Raw genomic sequence first — 18,158 nt, 5'->3', positions numbered from 1 at the left:
TGTTTGAGAAAAAAAAACACACGAAGAAGATTCGGTCCACGGAAAAAAGAAAAAAAATCATAAAACTATTGTAACTAAATATGCTTTATTAAATGGGTGTTTATTAAATATTTTGCTAAGGTTTTTTTTTTTTTTTTACTCTCAACGAAAACAATTTTTATGTATATCTTGTTCGATGATGTTGTTACACAGCGGCGTCGAAGAACGTATTGATCAGCGACGATATCTGATCGGGCGTGTACTTGATGTATTTGGCTGGATTTTTCGAAAACGACACGCCGCGATATTTGTTGTGAAACGCGGTGTACAACGGCACGATCGCGTTTTGCAGTTCCTTCCTCAGCTCTTCGCGCAGGCGTCTGTCGGGCACCGAATACGAACGTTGACATTTGGCCACTTCCTCGAGTTCCCTCGTGAAATTCAAGAATCTTTCCTTTATTGTCTTTGCGGCGAGATCTGCGCAACATTGAAATGAAACGCACTCACGTGAAAAAGATTTAAAAAAATTAAATGTCGTTAATGGTTTTAATGTATAATTCGGACTCGCTTATTGTTAAAAAAAACAAAAAAACAAAGTGAACTAACAATATATATGAAACTGCATTTTGTTTATGCGAGACATTGCGTAGAAAAAATATTTAGAAAAATGTTTAAAGCCTCACAAACCTGGCTCGTCTGCGGACTGCTCGAGATAAGATCGCGCTTTGGCGAACGTCGTATTGACGTAATTGTTTCTGTCTTTGAGCAGCAGATCGTGATAAGTTTGTTCCGCGCTCGGTTCGGCCAGCAACAGCAACTCAATAAGAGAACTTCGCCGAAGAGCATTAACGACGTAATTGTGGTTATTCAATCGGAATAAAGCTCGTAGAGCGAGATCGGAATAAGACGCGTCGCTTTTACTCACTAGAGCCAAATTCAATTGAGCGAGAACCTTTTCTAAAACAAAAAAGATACAAAATCGTTTTTTTGTTTTGTTTTTATTGCTTTAGCTATTTTCGAAAAAATGTAAATGAACGCGACACTTACTGACGTACACGCCTAGAACCAATCTGTGTCCGTTCTCCGCGTTCTTCGCGGACACAGATTGATCCACATCGATGTTGCGTCGCAGAACAGCACCGGCCGTGTCCGCGTATTCGGCCAGCTGTTCCAGAAAAACGAGAACGTTGCTCGTTCCTTCCGCCACGGTACCGTCTTTCGGCAGAGGCGCGCCGGACTCGTTTCTCACACTCTCCGCGAAATCCTCCAAAGCTTTAGCTCCCTGAACAAAGATTTATTTTCGCTTGTTATATCTGTATTAGATTTTGTAAAAAAAACTGCAATATCACAAAAAATGTCAACTTTAATCAAACTGAGCGAAGCGTACAGTTGCGTTCAGCGTGTCGAGCACGGACGCGAACTTGGAGCGTAGCGCGTAATCGCAACCCTCGACCGTTCTCTCAAGATCGGGCTTCAGTTCGCCAAGATGCTTCAAGATCGGGAACACCACGAGAACGGCGGAGAAATCGCGTCTCGTGATGCATCGTTTGGCTCGCGTGGCTATGCTGTCGCCGTCGTGAGCCACCAGATCCATCGCGTCGCGCACGGTCGCCTCGAGAACCTGAGATTGCAGGGAGACCGGCATGATTTTTGCGACCAGCGTTCGCTCGGATTGCATGAGCTTGTGCAGACCAGCCGCCAGCAGGAGATAGTTGTCCATCTCCTGTTCGTCGGGCGCCGCGTCCTCCATCGAGTACGGCGAGAGCTGCGGCTGTGGCTTTCTGGACGTCGTCAGGGACAGATTCAGTCCCGTTGTTTGCGACGCTTTCAGCAACATTCTGTTAGCCTTCTTCTCCAAGGCGTGTTGCAGCCGTCGCGACGCTTTGCGCCCCGCGTTCTCCTGACCGGTCAAAGAGTGCCGATTGGCAAACTTCGCCCTCTGCAAATTGCAACGTTGAAGATTACAATTTTTATTCAGAAGTGCTAAATTTTGAATAAAATTTCGCAAGAATCGATCATTTACCGGCATCGGACTTCCGGCATGGGTGCTACCGCCGCTGGCGCTCCTCTGATGTTCTTTGAACAACTGCAGAGATCGCAGAACAATGCTGGAACGCACAGAAGCATATATTTTCACGTAGTTACGGAGTCCCCTTTCCTCGAGCCAACCGGCAATCTTAAGCAAATCGCTCATGACGCTCTCCGGCAATTGGCACAGAGACTGCGGCGCGTCCTCGCCACTGGTGTCCTCGTCGGAACCGATCAGATCGAGAAGCACAATCGGAAGTATTGGTTTGCTCTGACGAGTGAGGATGTCGTGGAACTCGCCGTAAAGCGACGCCTGGCCGCTCATGAACAGACTCGTGACATTCTCCAGCTCGACCGAGCTCGGATTGTTCTTCTGGAAGTATCGCTGAGCGTTGTATAGACGATTCATGACCTCGAGGAAGCCGTCCAATCCGCCGGGGCCGCTCGGCCCGGCGCGCACCGCGTCTTCCACTTCTTGACACACTCCGTAATAACCGATGGCGTGATCCAGCACACTTAAAGTCTTTTCTATATCTGCAAGTCAGAAAAACAAGTGTGCGAATAAAATTGCAACAGACATATTTCCCGGAACCATTTTCAGTCAAGCCAGATCGCACCGCGACTACGTACTGTGCTGCTGAGCTTGAAGATTTCCGGTTTCATTGTAGACCGGCAATATCGTGCGACGTAGCGTAGCTAAACGTTCCTCCAACGAGGAGAGAATACCGACCACTCCGCTCGTCAGTCTTCGGCTACGCTCCTCCGCCTCCCTCAGAGTTTCGAGGGCGGCTATTTCCGACTCCAACTTGCATTGTATCTCAAATCGTCTCTCAGAAGTGTCGGCCCTCGTCGCGTGCATGCTTGCTTTTTTCGTTTGTTTCGAACACGAAACGATCAAACTCGTGGCATTTAAATGAGCGACTTGTCAAAAAATGAAGATCAGTCGGTGGCATTTAAACCGCTCCCCAAGAACGACAAGCGGCTCTCCGAGAACGTGTTCGTCATTTTTTCGTCTCGTTTCAACGAGACTCGCCACAGATCCTCAGAATTGTGAGACTCATCTGCGAAAATATAATTAGTTTAAAAAAATTTATTTATAAATTTAGAAAGGAAACTTCTCTAACTATAAGAAATATGTTTGATTCTCTGTTTGCACGAAAAGATTTGAACAGAAAAAAAGACTCATCGGCTCTACGGAGAGAAGAGGATTATGAGATCTTTATAATGCGAGTGAGTGTTTTTTTTTTTCCTAGACCTAATTTGGATTTTCTTGACACTGTCACGACAAAAAACTTTTACGGTTAGAAAATCTGTCATATCGACGACATTAACAGCCAGGGCAGGAAGTAGACTGAGACCGGCCAAACCCATGTAAAACTTGTACCAGCTTTTCCGCCCTGTACGCCAGCGTTATGTCCACAGGTGGTGCACATTGGCAACTACGTAGCGATCGTCTTGTCGATATGTACGCTATATCCAAACGTGGACATGGTTCTAGTCCGTGTTATGTGCACGTGCGTCGGTATTTAAATTCACGTGATTTCACTTTTGTTAAAGGTCATTGACCTTCCGGTAAAGGCCATTGACCTTTCGCTAAAGATCATTGAGGCCTTTAACAAAAGTAAAGTCACGTGAATTTAAATACCGACGCACGTGCACGTAACACGGAATAGAACCACGTCCACGTTTGGTTATAGCGTATCGACAAGTCAGTCGTGGACGATCGCTACGTAGTTGCCAATGTGCACCACCCGTGGACATGCACTAGCTTACGGGACGGAAAAGCGATCGTAAAAACTCTTATTGGACCTGGCCGCTCTCATTCTTCTTTCGTACCGAGTGCTTTTAATGCAATCGACCAATCGCGGCAATCGCGATCCACAAGTGGATCTCCACCTCTTCGCACCTGTAAGATACTGTTGCTCACGTAAACTTGCGTTGTAATTTTTCTGCGATATCTGAGAAACGGACTTTTCATGTACTCAAGAAAATCCTGTGACTCAGCTGTGTGTTTTGCGCAGTCACATGTGGAAACGCGCGTGAACAATCGGCAAACATCGACGTGAAGATACTTCGTAAACGTGTTCGTCGGTCACTAATGCGCCCTAGTGTACGCGTGTATATATACGTGTGCTAACATGTGTGTTTACAGGTTACCACCACACGTCGTTTACATCGTCAAATTAAATACGCGAGGTGGCGAGAGAGGAAGTAAGTACGTGTGCACACGACCGCGAGCATGAACCTGCACGTTTTTCGGTTCGAGGCTTTGTATAATTGAATAATGTAATAATTTATATGCTAGCGAAGTGGCGAGCGAAACTAAACAATCTCGTAAGAAAACAGGTAACGTAGAGTTGCGCGACTGATGTCATGTTGGCACGTTTCATTTAATCGCGGTCAGAGATAGCGTGCGTGTGAGAGCAAAGTTTGATCGATTGTTTATTAACACGCGAGCTACGTGTTCTGTTTGAGAGATTTGTTTGTTCGGAAATAAGCGGAAATCATATGACTGCGCGAGGTTGCGCGTTATATGCCTCGGTTTTTTTCCCGCACGTATAATTTTGTGGTAAAATCATGTAACAATTGCAACTCAAAGATCTGAAAATAATAAGTCGAATAACAATTTCAGTCTTCAAAAGCGCGAGGATTTCGACTTTGTTTTGTTAAAACAAATTCACGATTAAAAAGTGTGTAATAACACAGTTTTCTTTTTTTTTTTTTAAAGGATTGTAGGAAACTTCAGCATTTATTTTTCGAAAAGGGTTTTTTTTACTACGTGACTGACAAGCGATTTTCCGATTGAAATCATGGAGAAACAAGTGTCATCGGACATAGTTATTATCGCCGGCAACTCCCATCCCGAGTTGGCTAATCTGATTGCAAAGTAAGTAGCGAGGAAATGACGTTAACGAGTAACAGTATGCGGAATAAACATTGAATGTAGTGTGCAAATATAGAAGATGTTTGATTACACCAGATTGATCAATATGTACATGAGAGTCTGATGTAGTATATTGAATAGTTTTTTTCTGCTTTGAATGATGTTTCAATGTTAACGTGTGTTTATGTTAATTGATATTGACTTAAACTCGCCTGTGATTTGTTTATTTACTTGGCAATGCCATCCGCTGGATTTTATTAAGTTTTTAATATTCTCTTAAGGATGATAAACAAACTTGACACAAACTTGTGCATATTTGAAATAAAAAATACAATTCAAATTTTACAAGAGACCATAAATGGAAAATTTCAAAAACGGTTTAGAAAAATCGATTTTGTACAAGTAATTAGAATTAATATTTTTTTTTAATGATTTTTTTTCAAAAAAATGTACACAAAAACATGTTTTTTAAGTCGATTAGGTGTAAAACCAGGTGGCTGTGCTGTGTATCATAAAGCGAATCGCGAGACGATGGTGGAGATAGGAGATTCCGTGCGCGGCAAAGACTTGTTTCTAATACAGACCGGCACGAAGGACGTCAACAACAACATCATGGAACTTCTCATTATGGCCTACGCATGTAAAACATCGTCCGCCAAAAACATAGTCGGAGTGATTCCTTATTTGCCATATTCCAAGCAGTGCAAGATGCGCAAACGCGGTTGCATCGTATCTAAGCTTCTTGCGAAGATGTTGTGCACCAGCGGTCTAACTCACATCATCACTATGGATCTCCATCAGAAAGAAATCCAAGGTTTCTTTGATGTTCCTGTGGATAATCTAAGAGCTAGTCCGTTTCTTCTGCAGTATATTCAAGAATCCGTACGTAGAGCAAACCTTTTGCACTTGTTATCACTGTAAATTTGTAATTTATAACATTGCTCTTTCTTTCTCGTGTATATTGTCACACACATCGTGTTTAATTTTCTTTGTCAGATTCCCGACTATCATAATTCTGTGATAGTTGCAAGAAATCCAGGTAGTGCAAAGAAAGCAACCAGTTACGCAGAGAGATTGCGTTTAGGAATCGCGGTGATTCACGGAGAACAGAGAGAAGCTGAGTCGGACATGAACGATGGTCGTTATTCGCCGCCAGCGTTGCCGCTCGCTGCTCGTACAATGGAAGTTGGTGTCGGCGTGCCGTTGCATCCGGCGAAGGAAAAACCGCCTATAAGCGTCGTAGGAGACGTTGGAGGACGCATCGCTATTATGGTCGTAAGTTGACAAAATCTGTATCTGTACGTTGCGTGAAATTGTCGATCTCTACAAAACGAGAAATTGACTCTCAGGACGACATGATAGACGATGTACAGTCATACGTAGCGGCCGCCGAAGTGCTCAAAGAGAGAGGAGCGAATAAAATATATGTCTTGGCCACGCACGGTTTGCTCAGCTCGGATGCGCCAAGACTCATCGAGGAGTCACCGATTGACGAGGTGGTTCAAATAAAACCTGTCGGAAAAAAAAAAAAAAACAAAACAAAATCGACGTGACGCAAAACAAAAAGCTAAATGCTCCGTTTGTTTAAATTGTTCCAGGTGGTTGTAACCAACACAGTTCCTCACGATGTGCAAAAAATGCAATGTCCAAAGATCAAGACTGTCGATATCAGTATTCTATTGGCAGAGGCGATACGACGCATACATCACAAAGAATCGATGTCCTATTTGTTCAAAAACGTGACCTTGGAAGATTAAGTATTTAGGGCTGCGCCTTTTGACTGTACAGGAAGAGTTTTATAATTCCATCGTGTGTGCGCGCGTGTTGAAAATCAACACGAGATTCGAGAACGCCGGGGGACCATTGCCCAAAACATATCCGTCTTTTAATTTTTTACACTATTTTTATATTTCCCCATTTTTGACATTGCAGTTAATACGATAAAAAAAAAAAAAAAAAAGAAAAAAAGAAAAACTGACTAGTCTCTTTGTGTTTTTATCAGTTATTAAACTGAAACGTCTTATTGATTACAGGTTTGTTGCGAAAACCAAATTTTTTTTTTTTAAATATGTATAGTCTTGATAATCGTAGACAGAGAGAAGTATCCCGCTGTCAGAGATAGCTGGATGTAATATATAATAGATATATATAAATGTAACAGAGTAGAGTGTTGTAAAGCCTGTAGAAATTCCAACGTTTTATAGACGTGTAACCTGTGCTTACCAAATGATCTAGTGTTACTTTTACTGTATTATTGTGTAATTACGCTCTGTATTTTAGATTGATATATAATAAATATATTTCAAGATATTTTTTCTACAGATTTTTTTTTTTACAGATGATTTACATGTGATACATTTTTTATTTATACGATTGTACATAATAAAATACTTGTTTGCGTGAAATTTTTATATGCAAAAAACTGTGTATGTTACTTATTGTTAGATCAAATAGAAGTGTCGTCATGGAAACGTATAGTGTTTAAGATACTTCGTGTTCTGAAAGTTTTTGTGCGAAGTCTTGTGCTTTCGCGTCTTGTAATTTGTCAGTTTTGTTCTAGAAAATAATTTCCACACTCCACATAGAATGGCACTGGATCTTGAATTGAACAAAATGATCGTTTCGTTGCAAGCGGACGAGAAAAACCGTCGCAAACAAGCACTGGAGGAAATGGTGAGGAACATGTCTCGGGAGAGATTGTCGAACAATCTTGACGAGATGATGAAAGTGTGGGACAGTGTGCACAGATTGGTAGTCAGAATTTTGAACGATAACACAGAGATATGTCGAGAACTGGCGGTGGAAATACTGAAGATATTTCTGGAAACTCTGCCTCCCGAAGATAAACACATAAATTACGTAATACCGATAATGTCGAGACGATTAGGCTCGCAGGAGCTGATCGAGTCGTCGGAGGAAGTGCGTTTGAATTGCGTGTCTCTTCTGCGAACGATCATTTCGAGGTATAAAGATCTGTTGGCGTCGTACATTCAGGATGTGACGGGAATACTGGCGCGCACGGTTACGGATAAATATCCAAATGTGAAGAAGGAGAGCTGCAAGTGCATATCGGATTACGCGAAGACTCTACCCAGACATTTCTATTCGCAATCGGAGTACTTGATCAAACCCATATTGAGCAACTTTACGCACCAGCACTACAGAGTTCGGCTTGGTGCCGTTCAAGCGATAGGTGACGTGATGCGATACGGAAACAGCAAATCAATGGAAGAAGTCGCGACTCCTTTAGCGCAGAGGCTTTTCGATCAGAGTGGAATTGTCAGACAAGGTGTGTTTCATGTTTTACAAAATATTTTTTATTCCCACAATTTTAAATCAGTTTTTATTCGTCCGTTTTATATAATTTTATTGAAAATTACACAGCTGTAGTTGAAGTAGCTGGCCACTGGTTAGTAGAACTGCCCGACAGATACAGCTGGTGGCACAAACTTCTTCCTCTGATCCTGACGGGACTGCACGATGAACTCGCGGAAATTCGCGCGAGAGCAGCGGATATGTGGGACGCCGCGGGGAAATTGTACATGGAGGAAAACGAGAATGATGAGAAGTTGAAGGATAAAATGGATTTTCTCACAGAAGATCCGGAGCATTATCCTCCAGAAGGTAAACTACGCATTTACGCAAAAGAGCAGAACAGCTCGTGCGAGATTTGGAGAATATCGTTGCGAGATCGTAGTCGTTAGTTTCCAGACCGAATTTAGGATGTCGCGAGATATCACAACGGAATCTGGGCGTGCTTATCAAGGGTATCAGTACCGAGCTCGGAGACTGGTTGCCGGATATACGTGTGCGCTCCGCACAGCTGCTCTGTGTGTTGATATTACATGCGGAAGAGAATATTACACAACATATCGAGAAACTCCTGCCGTCCATGTATCGGTAAAGAACAATACAATATATTGGCTTTCATTTTAGAAATTTATAGATGAAAAGAAATCTATTTACAGCGGTGTGTTCATTTCAGCGCCTGCAATGACGAAGACAAGAGAGTCGTTGGTTGTGTGGAGACCGCGGCACGTTACCTGGGCTACTTCGTAGAACCGAAAGTTTATTGCCATCTAGTGATCCCCACTCTGGAACAATCTCCGACAGCCGGGCATTTGAACGTGTTCGCGGCGATTCTCAGCGGTAGCGAGCGAAAAGCTCTCTCGTTAGAACTGAATAAGATCGCGAATTTTTTGCAACAGCCGTGCATCTGCCAAAGCAAAAAGAGCAAGTACCAACGTCAGATTCTGTCCTGTTGCAACTCTCTTCTTTTAGTTTGCAAAGAGGTCCGAAAATATGTATATAATAATTTGTTTTTTCATTACATTTCAGTCTTATTTCTTCTGATATACAGATGTGTTCAATGTTTAGGATTGCGCAGCTGTTACTCAGGCTTTGTTTTCCATAATTTTCACCGTGTACGCAATGAGCAATGAGTCTGGCATTAGCGAGGAAGCGGACAGACTGCTGCAAGTGCTCGTTGACGTAAACAACTCCCTGAGAAACGTCGACGATCTTTTCTGCAATTGTGTGAGACAGTTGATAATGTCAATTCACGACGATTGCGGCTCGTGGTCGGTGTACAACGCGGAGTCGCAGATTTTTCGCGCTTGTCTGAACCGCGCCGGAACTGCTGCGGCGCGCAACATGAATCTCGTGATACCTATCCTCAAGAAAACCGTGAACAAGGACGCCGACTCGGAGTTGAAACTGCGACACTTTATTCTACTCTCGGAATACTTCTTGAACAATCAGGATTTGCATCGATACGTTGAAAATTCGCACAAGTTCGTGAGCACGGTCATTGAGGAACTGGTCGTGCCCGGACTTGTCTGGACCGCTGGCAGAGCGGCCGAAGCTATTCGCACAGCTGCGGTTTGCTGTCTCTGTGCCGTTCTGCAAAATAAAATAATTAAACTCAACGACGAGAACATAGTCGACGATGCGGCGGGCGATTCCGCAACACGAGGAAACGAAAAATCTGAGTTATCGATCAATGTGGATCAATTTCTGTCCGTTTACGACACGGTTGTGCCCGTCCTGGTCAGTCTGATGGACGACAACGCGAAGAAGACCAGGTTGTATTCCATGCGCGCCATTTGCTTGCTAATCACAATTGGACGACAACTGTGCTGTCTGAGCGACGAGCACATCAACCGTGCGTATCCGGTCATATTGAAGAGACTGGACGACGGCTGCGACGAGATTCGTTCCGCCGCCGTTGAAGCGCTTGTGGACGTGTGGAGCGCCGCACCCGAGAATTACGACATAGTCTTCGGCAGAAGTCACATTGACGTTCTGTACACAACGATGATTATTCACTTGGACGATCCGGAGTCTCATTTCCAAGAAATCATGTTAGGTGAGTTTTTCTCCGATCTTTTCTCTTTTACGTAATTTGTTTCAACGCATGTGGTTTTAATACAGTTTTTTAAATGCATCGTTTCTTTTGTTTTTTTTCCACAGATGCATTGAAGTGTGTTGCGACGATTCACCCGGAGTTGTTGCGTGAGAAATTGCAAAACTCACGGCCAAATTTTAGGAACAAAACTGGAGTGGATAAACTTTTAGACCACTGCCAGAGCGTACTCCAAAACAGAACTTGAACTCAGGTTTCGAAAGAACGTGGTAAACTGAGCGCACGTATGATATGTTTCTTCTCTAACTTGTAGAAATATATTGCGAAGTTTTTTAATCGCATATACAAACGCTACGATAACATGGAATCTCATGAGGTAATATATTTCTCGAAATATAAAAACTTCTATAGATGCACATTAAATTTCTTAAACATAAATACATATTCTTAAGTATTAATTTATTAAATATAAATATAATTAATAATATAATATATAATAAATATAATTTATTGTTCGGATGATTTTATTTCTTTCAAAAAATTGAAACGTGGGAAATAAAACTTGAAAAAATACATAAAATGTTCAAAAAAAAAATACAACCAACAATTCTCATTCAATGTTAACGTTGTTGAGATGTGTTGAAAATAAAAAGAGGATCATAAAACACGTCCCCGCGTAAAAATCCCGACCTTGGAATAAAATTGTGACGTTTTTTTATTATCGCGTAGAAAAACGCGCGATTGTTTTGCCTGCGGTTGTTGTTATACACGCGACGTCGCGCCCGACATAACCTGCGTTTGAAACGCGACGGACGCAGGAAGTACCCGCCCTTGCACCGCCATGTTGGCCAAGTGTCTTCCGTTCGGCGAGGCGGTGGGGCGGACGAAACGAGATTAATAATCGGCCGATAATCCGGTGCGTATCTGCGCGAGGGTAACACACGCCGGTCGTGTCGTCGTTTATATCGTGTCCGTCAGACAATCCCGGGAGTAAACGGTAAGTGTTCTCGAGGATTACGAGGCGATATCGCAGAGGCAGAGCGCGAAGCTCGGTTCCATCGATCGGCCGGCGTGTATCGTCTCTCTCTTCCAGCAACGGAGTTCGCGGAGGTCGCGGCGGCCGATCCCTTTTTTTTTTCGCGTCGGCGACGCGGGAGGCGGTTTGTAATTTTTGATGATTCGCGAAAAACAAACTTTCCAGCCGCGCTTTCTCAGTGGTCGATCTCGAAAAACAAAAGGGACAAAAGTCATCGAGCGAAGAATATTATCCGCGAAGCCGGTAAATAAAAAATTTTTGCTGAGTTCACATCTCTCGGCGACAATGAGAAGCTTCGCGTATATGTGACAAATAATACACGCGATAAATAATACAACGCGATTGATTGTGGTCTTGGCTCGCGTGTGTCATGTCGATATCGCTTCCATATCGGTTTCGCACCGTCAATTATCGGGCGGAGGACAAAACGGAGCAGAGACAGAGTGTAGCTGGACACAGGAACTTTAATCTCCACCCCCTTTTGTTCCCTTCCTCTCCCTCCGTAACTTCGTAATTTCTGATTCGATTTAAATCGAATCAAATGTGCAACGCGCGATCGATTCGAGGCGTGTGTTTCGACATGCGATAACAATCGCTTTGAGTTAAACGCGACTCGTTCGTTGTCGCTCTTTCCGCGTGTATTTTTTGGATTTTTATTTTCGTGTCAATCCCATACAGCTGTTTCGCTCGGCGAGAAAGTGCAGAAAGAGTAGAGAGCACGAGAGAAAGGAACGGGATTGCGAAGGATCTCCCGCTGGTTTCTGTCATTACACGCGACCGCACGATCGATCTCGCGGAATTGTCTAAAAATATTCCGTCGATACACACACGATCGCACAGCACAGGTTCGGTTTTTTTCCGTCTCTTCCCGGTCTGTGTGATAGTCACCGAATTCCCGAGGTATCCGTCAGCGATCGAGAATTCCACATATCGCGCATTGTTTTTTTTTTTCTTTCTCGCGTACGCGCTCTTCCCTCCCCTCTCCTCTCTTTTTCTCTCGCAAGTGTTTTTATATATTTATTTTTCCTGGGGTTCGGGAACGTAGCGATGTCTGACCCTACCGATCATGTAGATGCGTTGGAAGAGGAATTGGAAGTGGACTCCAATTACAAACCTCCGCCGGAGAAGACAATCGAGCAGATCTTGGAAGCGGACAAGGAGGACGAGAGTTTGCGCAAGTACAAGGAGACACTTCTCGGAGAAGCGAAAGCTGGCGGTGTCATAGTAGGCAAGTGTGTTTTTGTGTGTGTAAATAATACAAAATTTAAGACAGTATTGGACAAAAATGATCTCGTGTTTTTTTTTGTTTGGAATACAGCAAAAAGTGACAGTATATAACGACGATATTCTTAATCGCACGTGATTTGCTTGTAGATCCAAATGATCCTAGGAAAGTGATACTAAAGAAATTGGCATTGTGCGTCACCGACCGGCCCGATATGGAGCTGGATCTGACCGGTGATTTGGCGCAACTCAAGAAACAGACGTTTGTCATTAAGGAGGGTGTGAGCTACAAAATTAGGATCGATTTTATCGTGCAACGTGAGATCGTGCACGGATTGAAATACGTTCAGAAGACTTATCGTCTCGGTGTACCAGGTACGTTTTATATTTTCCCTTTGACAGAGACAGAGGAAAGATTAATTGCGATTAATAACGTAGCATTATTTGTGATTAAATTTTGATTTCTTGTTAATGCTTCTAATGCGAATTAGGAGTCACGGGTAAATATATGACAATCGCAGTGTGTGACTCACTCAGTATCGAATAAATTCTATGTTCGCGATCTCCTTGTTTCAGTGGACAAGATGACGCACATGGTAGGTTCGTATCCGCCTAAAAAGGAGCTTCAGTCGTACACGACTCCGGCGGAGGACGCACCGGCCGGTGTAATGGCGCGAGGCTCCTACAGTGTCAGTTCCCTGTTCACGGACGACGATAAGAACGAACATCTCAAGTGGGAATGGGCGTTCGAGATCAAGAAGGACTGGAAAGAATAAAATCGTCTTCCTCTTTCCCTCCCCTACCCCTCCCCCCCCGCCCCATACCATGTTCGGCTACTCAAAGAAGAGGCGATAATCAAGCCACCATTAGCCTTACTACACTCCGCGAGTAATTATTAAGAACGTAATAACAAAAAGAGAAAAATGCCAAACCTTAGACTTGAGTGGATGAGTTTTTCATGTTCTTCAGTTGACGTTGCCATATGAAATTCAATTACTTACATGTGTCTTAAGTAAAACGAGACGGTATTTATTAAAGAATTATTTCCCTCGTAATCGATTGGACATCTATTCGCTAGTACTCGACAAAATACACACACGTATATATACACACACATATATATGTACACATATACATACTTTAGAGACTAGTACAAGATGTAAGTAGAAATTAAGCGATGCACGTCGCGATCAGTATTTCTGAAGTATTGAGATGGCGTAAACGCGAAAGGGTGAATGTCAATAATATACGTAAAACAAAAATCCACAGTACTTTTATATATATATATATATATACACATACAATTATATAAAACTGCTCTAACAGAAATTACTTAGATTATATATATATATAAAAAATATGGTTTTTGGAGAAAAAAAATCAAGAAATATCCTGTTTAATCGATGTAATTGTCTGTGTGTTACATGTTGACATAGTCTAAATACAAGTGTACAAAATTGCATGCTAAACGTTTGCTGACTCGAAAAAAAAAACCAGACGAAAGACGTTGCCACAGAAAAAGAGGAGAGAAATTATCGGCGTTTCTATTCTCTAATCATGATATCTATCCTTGAAACAACAATATCACATATACGTCGATAAGTAATTTTGAATGTTTAGCTGTAAAAACTAATTTATATTCTAACAATGTGGTGCACACACGCTATTACGTAATTTTACTTGCTCTAGTCGCGTTGGTTTCTCACAGGTGAAATAAGTTTTTAGCAATTTAAAAAACAAGTTGTACACGCATCTCGACACATATGATAACGCGTGTATTATTATTTATTTACAAAAAGTACAAAGAGATTTCTATGGATTTTTCGTATAGAATATTCTTCCTTGGTGCTACGTAGTACAATTGATAATGTTTATACGAATAGAAACGCTGCATATTATCTACTTTTTCTCATTTGTGCATGATGGAAACGTCAATGCGCTCCGAAGATCTGAAAACCATGTTCTCGGCAAGATGTCTGTTGTAGCGAGAGTACGTTTGTTGTAGAGAAAAGTTGAGAAGTTTACCCTAAGAACATCATTCTAACAAAATCGTGTACATGTACAATCGTATCTACACACACACACACATATATATATATATATATATATATATTAGAGCCTGTGGTGTTTCCTCACCGACCAATTGTGTAAACTAGTAAAAACGCCGCGTCGTGTATTTGTATGATAATGAAAGCGACGAGACGAGGAGAAATTTAATATATATTAGAATATTATAGATAACATTTTGTACCGTCAACACCGCAGCGAGCTTCGAGAAAAAAAATTAATCGAGAATAAATTACCTCAATGATATATACGAGTATGATACAAAGTTTTACATTAGAAAACAATTTATAGCACGTGTTGCGTATGTTGTTTCAAAATGAAAATTTCGAAAATTGTCTCGCGCATTTCTCATACAAAAAAATATATCATCACCATATTTTTTCATCACGAATCCCCAGATCGTACCGACTGTGCCCGACCAATACGTAATTCTTATTGCCCGAATAAGAATAATGAATTCATGGGTTTTTCTTTATCGTTTTTTTTGTACATTTATTTGTATCTCGTGAATGTAAAGAGAGAGAGAGAAAGAGAGAGAAAGGAAGAAGGGAGAGAAAGACAGAGAGAATGAGAGAGAGAGGAAGAACGAGTGTGTGAGCAAGAGAATTATGTAGAGAATTACTTAGAATCTGTGTGTACTTCATCATGGAATTTGTATATCACGTGTATTAATTTGTATTATGTAACACAATACATATATATATATACATATTATATATATGGGACGAATGTGATTATTGTATAGCAAATATACAACTTAAGCCAATAATCCTTCGTCTGTTTTTTACTCGACGATACGATGCGACTGCTGTGCTATTCCGCGCGAATTTGTTTTCTTTTTTATCTTCTCTTCTGTGATTTTCGAGAAGTATAAAGACAAAAACACGATTACGTGGCGATTGCGATTTTTAATCTTGTATACTGCGCTTTATGTGTATTTTCTTCTCGAGCGACCGCTATTTTGTTCCCGCGAACACACAGCTCGATCGTATGTGCGTTCGGCCGATTGTTGCTCGATTAATTTCCTCGAGATCGTGGCTCGCCACGCACGTATGCGGTATATATTCGGTATGCCACCTCTCTGCGCCGCGTTGGTTGCCTATTGCAATCGCAAGTCGGCCACGGTCACGGTCACGGCCACGGTCACGGTCTACTCTATACGCCGCCACTCTTTCGCGGCTTCTCTCGCGCGCGTTCTCTCGTGCCACGCATCGGTCAGTGAACCCGTCAGCAGCGGGCCCCGTTCCTTCGCATCCACACCGTCAAGTGACGCGTGCACGGGCGTTCGCGCCCGGGACACGACGAACGCGAACGAGTTTCGCGAAAGAGAATCAGTCCCCCGGTCTCAATTACACGCGTTCCTCGTGTCAGAACTCGGATCGGAGACCGTGTAAACGAGCAATTTGAATTATTTTCGTAACATAAATGTGTTTGCGCACTTTGTACTTATTTTCGCAAATTAGCTTGAGTGTTATATTTTTTTATTTACTTCTTTGAACGTTGAGAGATTTAGTAAACGATCGTCTCTCTCTCTCTCTCTCTCTCTCTCTCTCTCTCCCTCTGTCTTTTTGTGTTTTACGTCTGAATATTGTTATTCTTGTAGAATATCTTTACGATATTGTGCATCTTTCGGGATTTTGCATGCAAAAGAAATGTCGCAGAGGTGTGGCACTCGTGCTTGATTGGAGTCGTGTCACACAGTCGCGTGATTGAAGATCGTTGCGTAATTTATTATCGCGATAATTAGCGCAAAAAACTTTCCCGGCGATCAGTATTGTCACATTCATATCGGGCGAGAGCAAAAGTTTCGCGATGAACTTCGCGATAGGGAAAAATGGATAATTTTTCATCAGAAACAATTTATTCCGCCAGGCACAACAAGCGAAAGATAAAATAGAATACAATGGAAATTACTCGCTAGAATGAACAAATCAGTTTTTATATAAAATTGCTCGGTCCGTTTTTCTATCGCGAAGTCCATCGAGACTCTTGCAGAGTCGCTCGGCAAATGCCCAGTTCTTGTAATCGCTTCGATACAATCTGAAATGCGAACGCAATTTTCTCGTGTCGTCATTAAATACACAACGAGATCTCTTTGCGCAGCGAAAAATTACAACCCGATTAAACATGTGCAAATACAATTCAGGGAAAGGAGCCGGTTGTTATTCATCTCATTTATTTTGCCAGCTTGATATATGGCGCGTTGATAATCAGACACCAGTCGCTCACTTGTATCGATACCGAAATGCCAAGTAAGATTTCTGAGTAAGCGTCTGTTAAATTTGTTTCAACGTATGTTTCGCGCGTCGAAACGTGTCGAAATCAATTTCGCGAGACGTACGTGGTCATCAATTTCGAAAAGGAACACAATGTTCTTGGATTACGTTGCATTTGGTTATTGCGCGCTTTGTAAACAATTATAGAGACACAATTTCGGAGAAGCGACGCGATTACCGATACCTGGCGATGAAAATGCAAATGTATTGTTGGAAACGCCGCTTGCTTTCAAACGACGCGAGGATTGCAAAAACGCGCGACGTAATAAACGCGACGCGCAAAATAATAATAAAGCGAGGACCTAACCTAACCATATGGGCTAGGGTGGGTTAGGTCTAACCGGCTAGGCCTAAACTGCAAGGGCTTATCATTTTAAAAGATGGTTAGGGCCTAGCCCGGTTAGGACCTAGCCTACAAGGCTTATTATTTTAAAAGATGGGTTAGGTACTAACCTTCAAAAATTTTTAAAATTTTCTAAGTCCTAAACTATTAGAGATAGAGGGTCGGAGTATAGGACCTTTTCGTCTTGTCTCGTCGAGGTCTACAACTTTTGTCTGAAGCTTTTCCTCGAATTCCCAAGTTTTTGTTACCTTTTTCGAAAATTTTTCTAAGTTTTTGTTATAAACCATAATTCTTAAAATTCAAGATAGGGGGCTGTCCTTTTGCATGCGTGCGTTTCATCAAAAGTTACATCGATTGAGCATATAAAAAAATTTCGGAAATTTTCAAAAATTCATAATTCTTAAACCAGTAGAGATTAAGGAAGAAGTCCTTGCTGAAAAAGATCGGGTTTCTGGAAAGCGTTTCTCGTTAGATACGCTCGAAAAAGCCGAACAGAATGCCTCTCCTCGCATCAAATTAAGTCGCGGCTATCTGACTAATTAGGGATTAACTTTTTTAATTGGTCGCTCGGCCCAAACCGAGCCGCGCTAGACGCGAAACCGTAACGGGACTTTCCGGCTTCTCCGCGATCGCCGCGGATGACGTGCTTTCCTCTCGCAGAAATTTATTACACCGCGGCCAAAAGTAATACTCGTTTCGAGTTGGTGAACGCTGCTTTTGTTACTCTTGAATTAAAACTTTCGACCAGTAAATAAATAAAATTAAATTTCTGCCAGGAATGGTCGATCGAATTTGAGCGAAAACTCGGCGAGTGTTGTTTTCTCGCTGTTGTTAATTTTCGAAAAATCCGATGAAAAACGCTATTTGATATTAATATCGCATGTTAATTTTATTCACCAATACTTGAAGTACTACTGGAATTAAGAAAAACTTTCTCGGATGCGAGTTTGATAAAA

At 42.1% G+C, this 18,158-nt stretch overlaps 4 protein-coding genes across 14 annotated transcripts; 3 read left to right on the top strand and 1 right to left on the bottom strand.

Moving 5' to 3' along the window:
- Positions 1-66: 66 nt before the first annotated feature.
- LOC109860534 (exocyst complex component 7) lies at positions 67-3,431 on the bottom strand. Its single transcript, XM_020439678.1, has 7 exons — positions 3,263-3,431; positions 2,638-3,068; positions 2,003-2,541; positions 1,367-1,918; positions 1,027-1,261; positions 667-936; positions 67-456 (listed from the first exon to the last, which is right to left on the bottom strand). Exons 2-7 carry the CDS (start codon positions 2,864-2,866, stop codon positions 185-187), a joined length of 2,097 nt encoding a protein of 698 aa, XP_020295267.1. The 5' UTR covers positions 2,867-3,068; positions 3,263-3,431; the 3' UTR covers positions 67-184.
- Positions 3,432-3,776: 345 nt separating this feature from the next.
- Positions 3,777-7,172, top strand: LOC109860535 (phosphoribosyl pyrophosphate synthase-associated protein 2). Of its 6 annotated transcripts, none has more exons than XM_020439679.1 (6): positions 3,778-4,218; positions 4,736-4,894; positions 5,365-5,773; positions 5,888-6,166; positions 6,241-6,387; positions 6,490-7,172. In XM_020439679.1, exons 2-6 carry the CDS (start codon positions 4,818-4,820, stop codon positions 6,646-6,648), a joined length of 1,071 nt encoding a protein of 356 aa, XP_020295268.1. In that variant the 5' UTR covers positions 3,778-4,218; positions 4,736-4,817; the 3' UTR covers positions 6,649-7,172. The 6 variants fall into 6 exon arrangements, with proteins under 6 accessions (XP_020295273.1, XP_020295268.1, XP_020295269.1 ...); XM_020439680.1 differs by lacking the exon at positions 3,778-4,218 and adding an exon at positions 4,248-4,266; XM_020439681.1 differs by lacking the exon at positions 3,778-4,218 and adding an exon at positions 4,264-4,353.
- Positions 7,173-7,295: 123 nt separating this feature from the next.
- Positions 7,296-10,686, top strand: LOC109860530 (dynein assembly factor 5, axonemal). Its single transcript, XM_020439665.1, has 6 exons — positions 7,296-8,180; positions 8,276-8,515; positions 8,596-8,791; positions 8,877-9,183; positions 9,269-10,259; positions 10,364-10,686. Exons 1-6 carry the CDS (start codon positions 7,478-7,480, stop codon positions 10,501-10,503), a joined length of 2,577 nt encoding a protein of 858 aa, XP_020295254.1. The 5' UTR covers positions 7,296-7,477; the 3' UTR covers positions 10,504-10,686.
- A 409-nt stretch (positions 10,687-11,095) lies between these two features.
- Positions 11,096-15,352, top strand: LOC109860531 (rho GDP-dissociation inhibitor 2). Of its 6 annotated transcripts, none has more exons than XM_020439671.1 (5): positions 11,096-11,172; positions 12,338-12,520; positions 12,667-12,891; positions 13,008-13,016; positions 13,093-15,352. In XM_020439671.1, exons 2-5 carry the CDS (start codon positions 12,340-12,342, stop codon positions 13,290-13,292), a joined length of 615 nt encoding a protein of 204 aa, XP_020295260.1. In that variant the 5' UTR covers positions 11,096-11,172; positions 12,338-12,339; the 3' UTR covers positions 13,293-15,352. The 6 variants fall into 6 exon arrangements, with proteins under 6 accessions (XP_020295260.1, XP_020295255.1, XP_020295261.1 ...); XM_020439666.1 differs by having other exon boundaries at positions 11,111-11,253; XM_020439667.1 differs by lacking the exon at positions 11,096-11,172 and adding an exon at positions 11,265-11,535.
- Positions 15,353-18,158: the final 2,806 nt, after the last annotated feature.

The sequence above is a fragment of the Pseudomyrmex gracilis genome, unplaced genomic scaffold (genome assembly GCF_002006095.1).
Source record: "Pseudomyrmex gracilis isolate BER0280 unplaced genomic scaffold, ASM200609v1 scaffold_405, whole genome shotgun sequence".
NCBI lineage: Eukaryota > Metazoa > Arthropoda > Insecta > Hymenoptera > Formicidae > Pseudomyrmex > Pseudomyrmex gracilis.
Note: the sequence above shows the minus strand (reverse complement) of the source record. Positions and strands in the feature narration are given on the sequence as shown.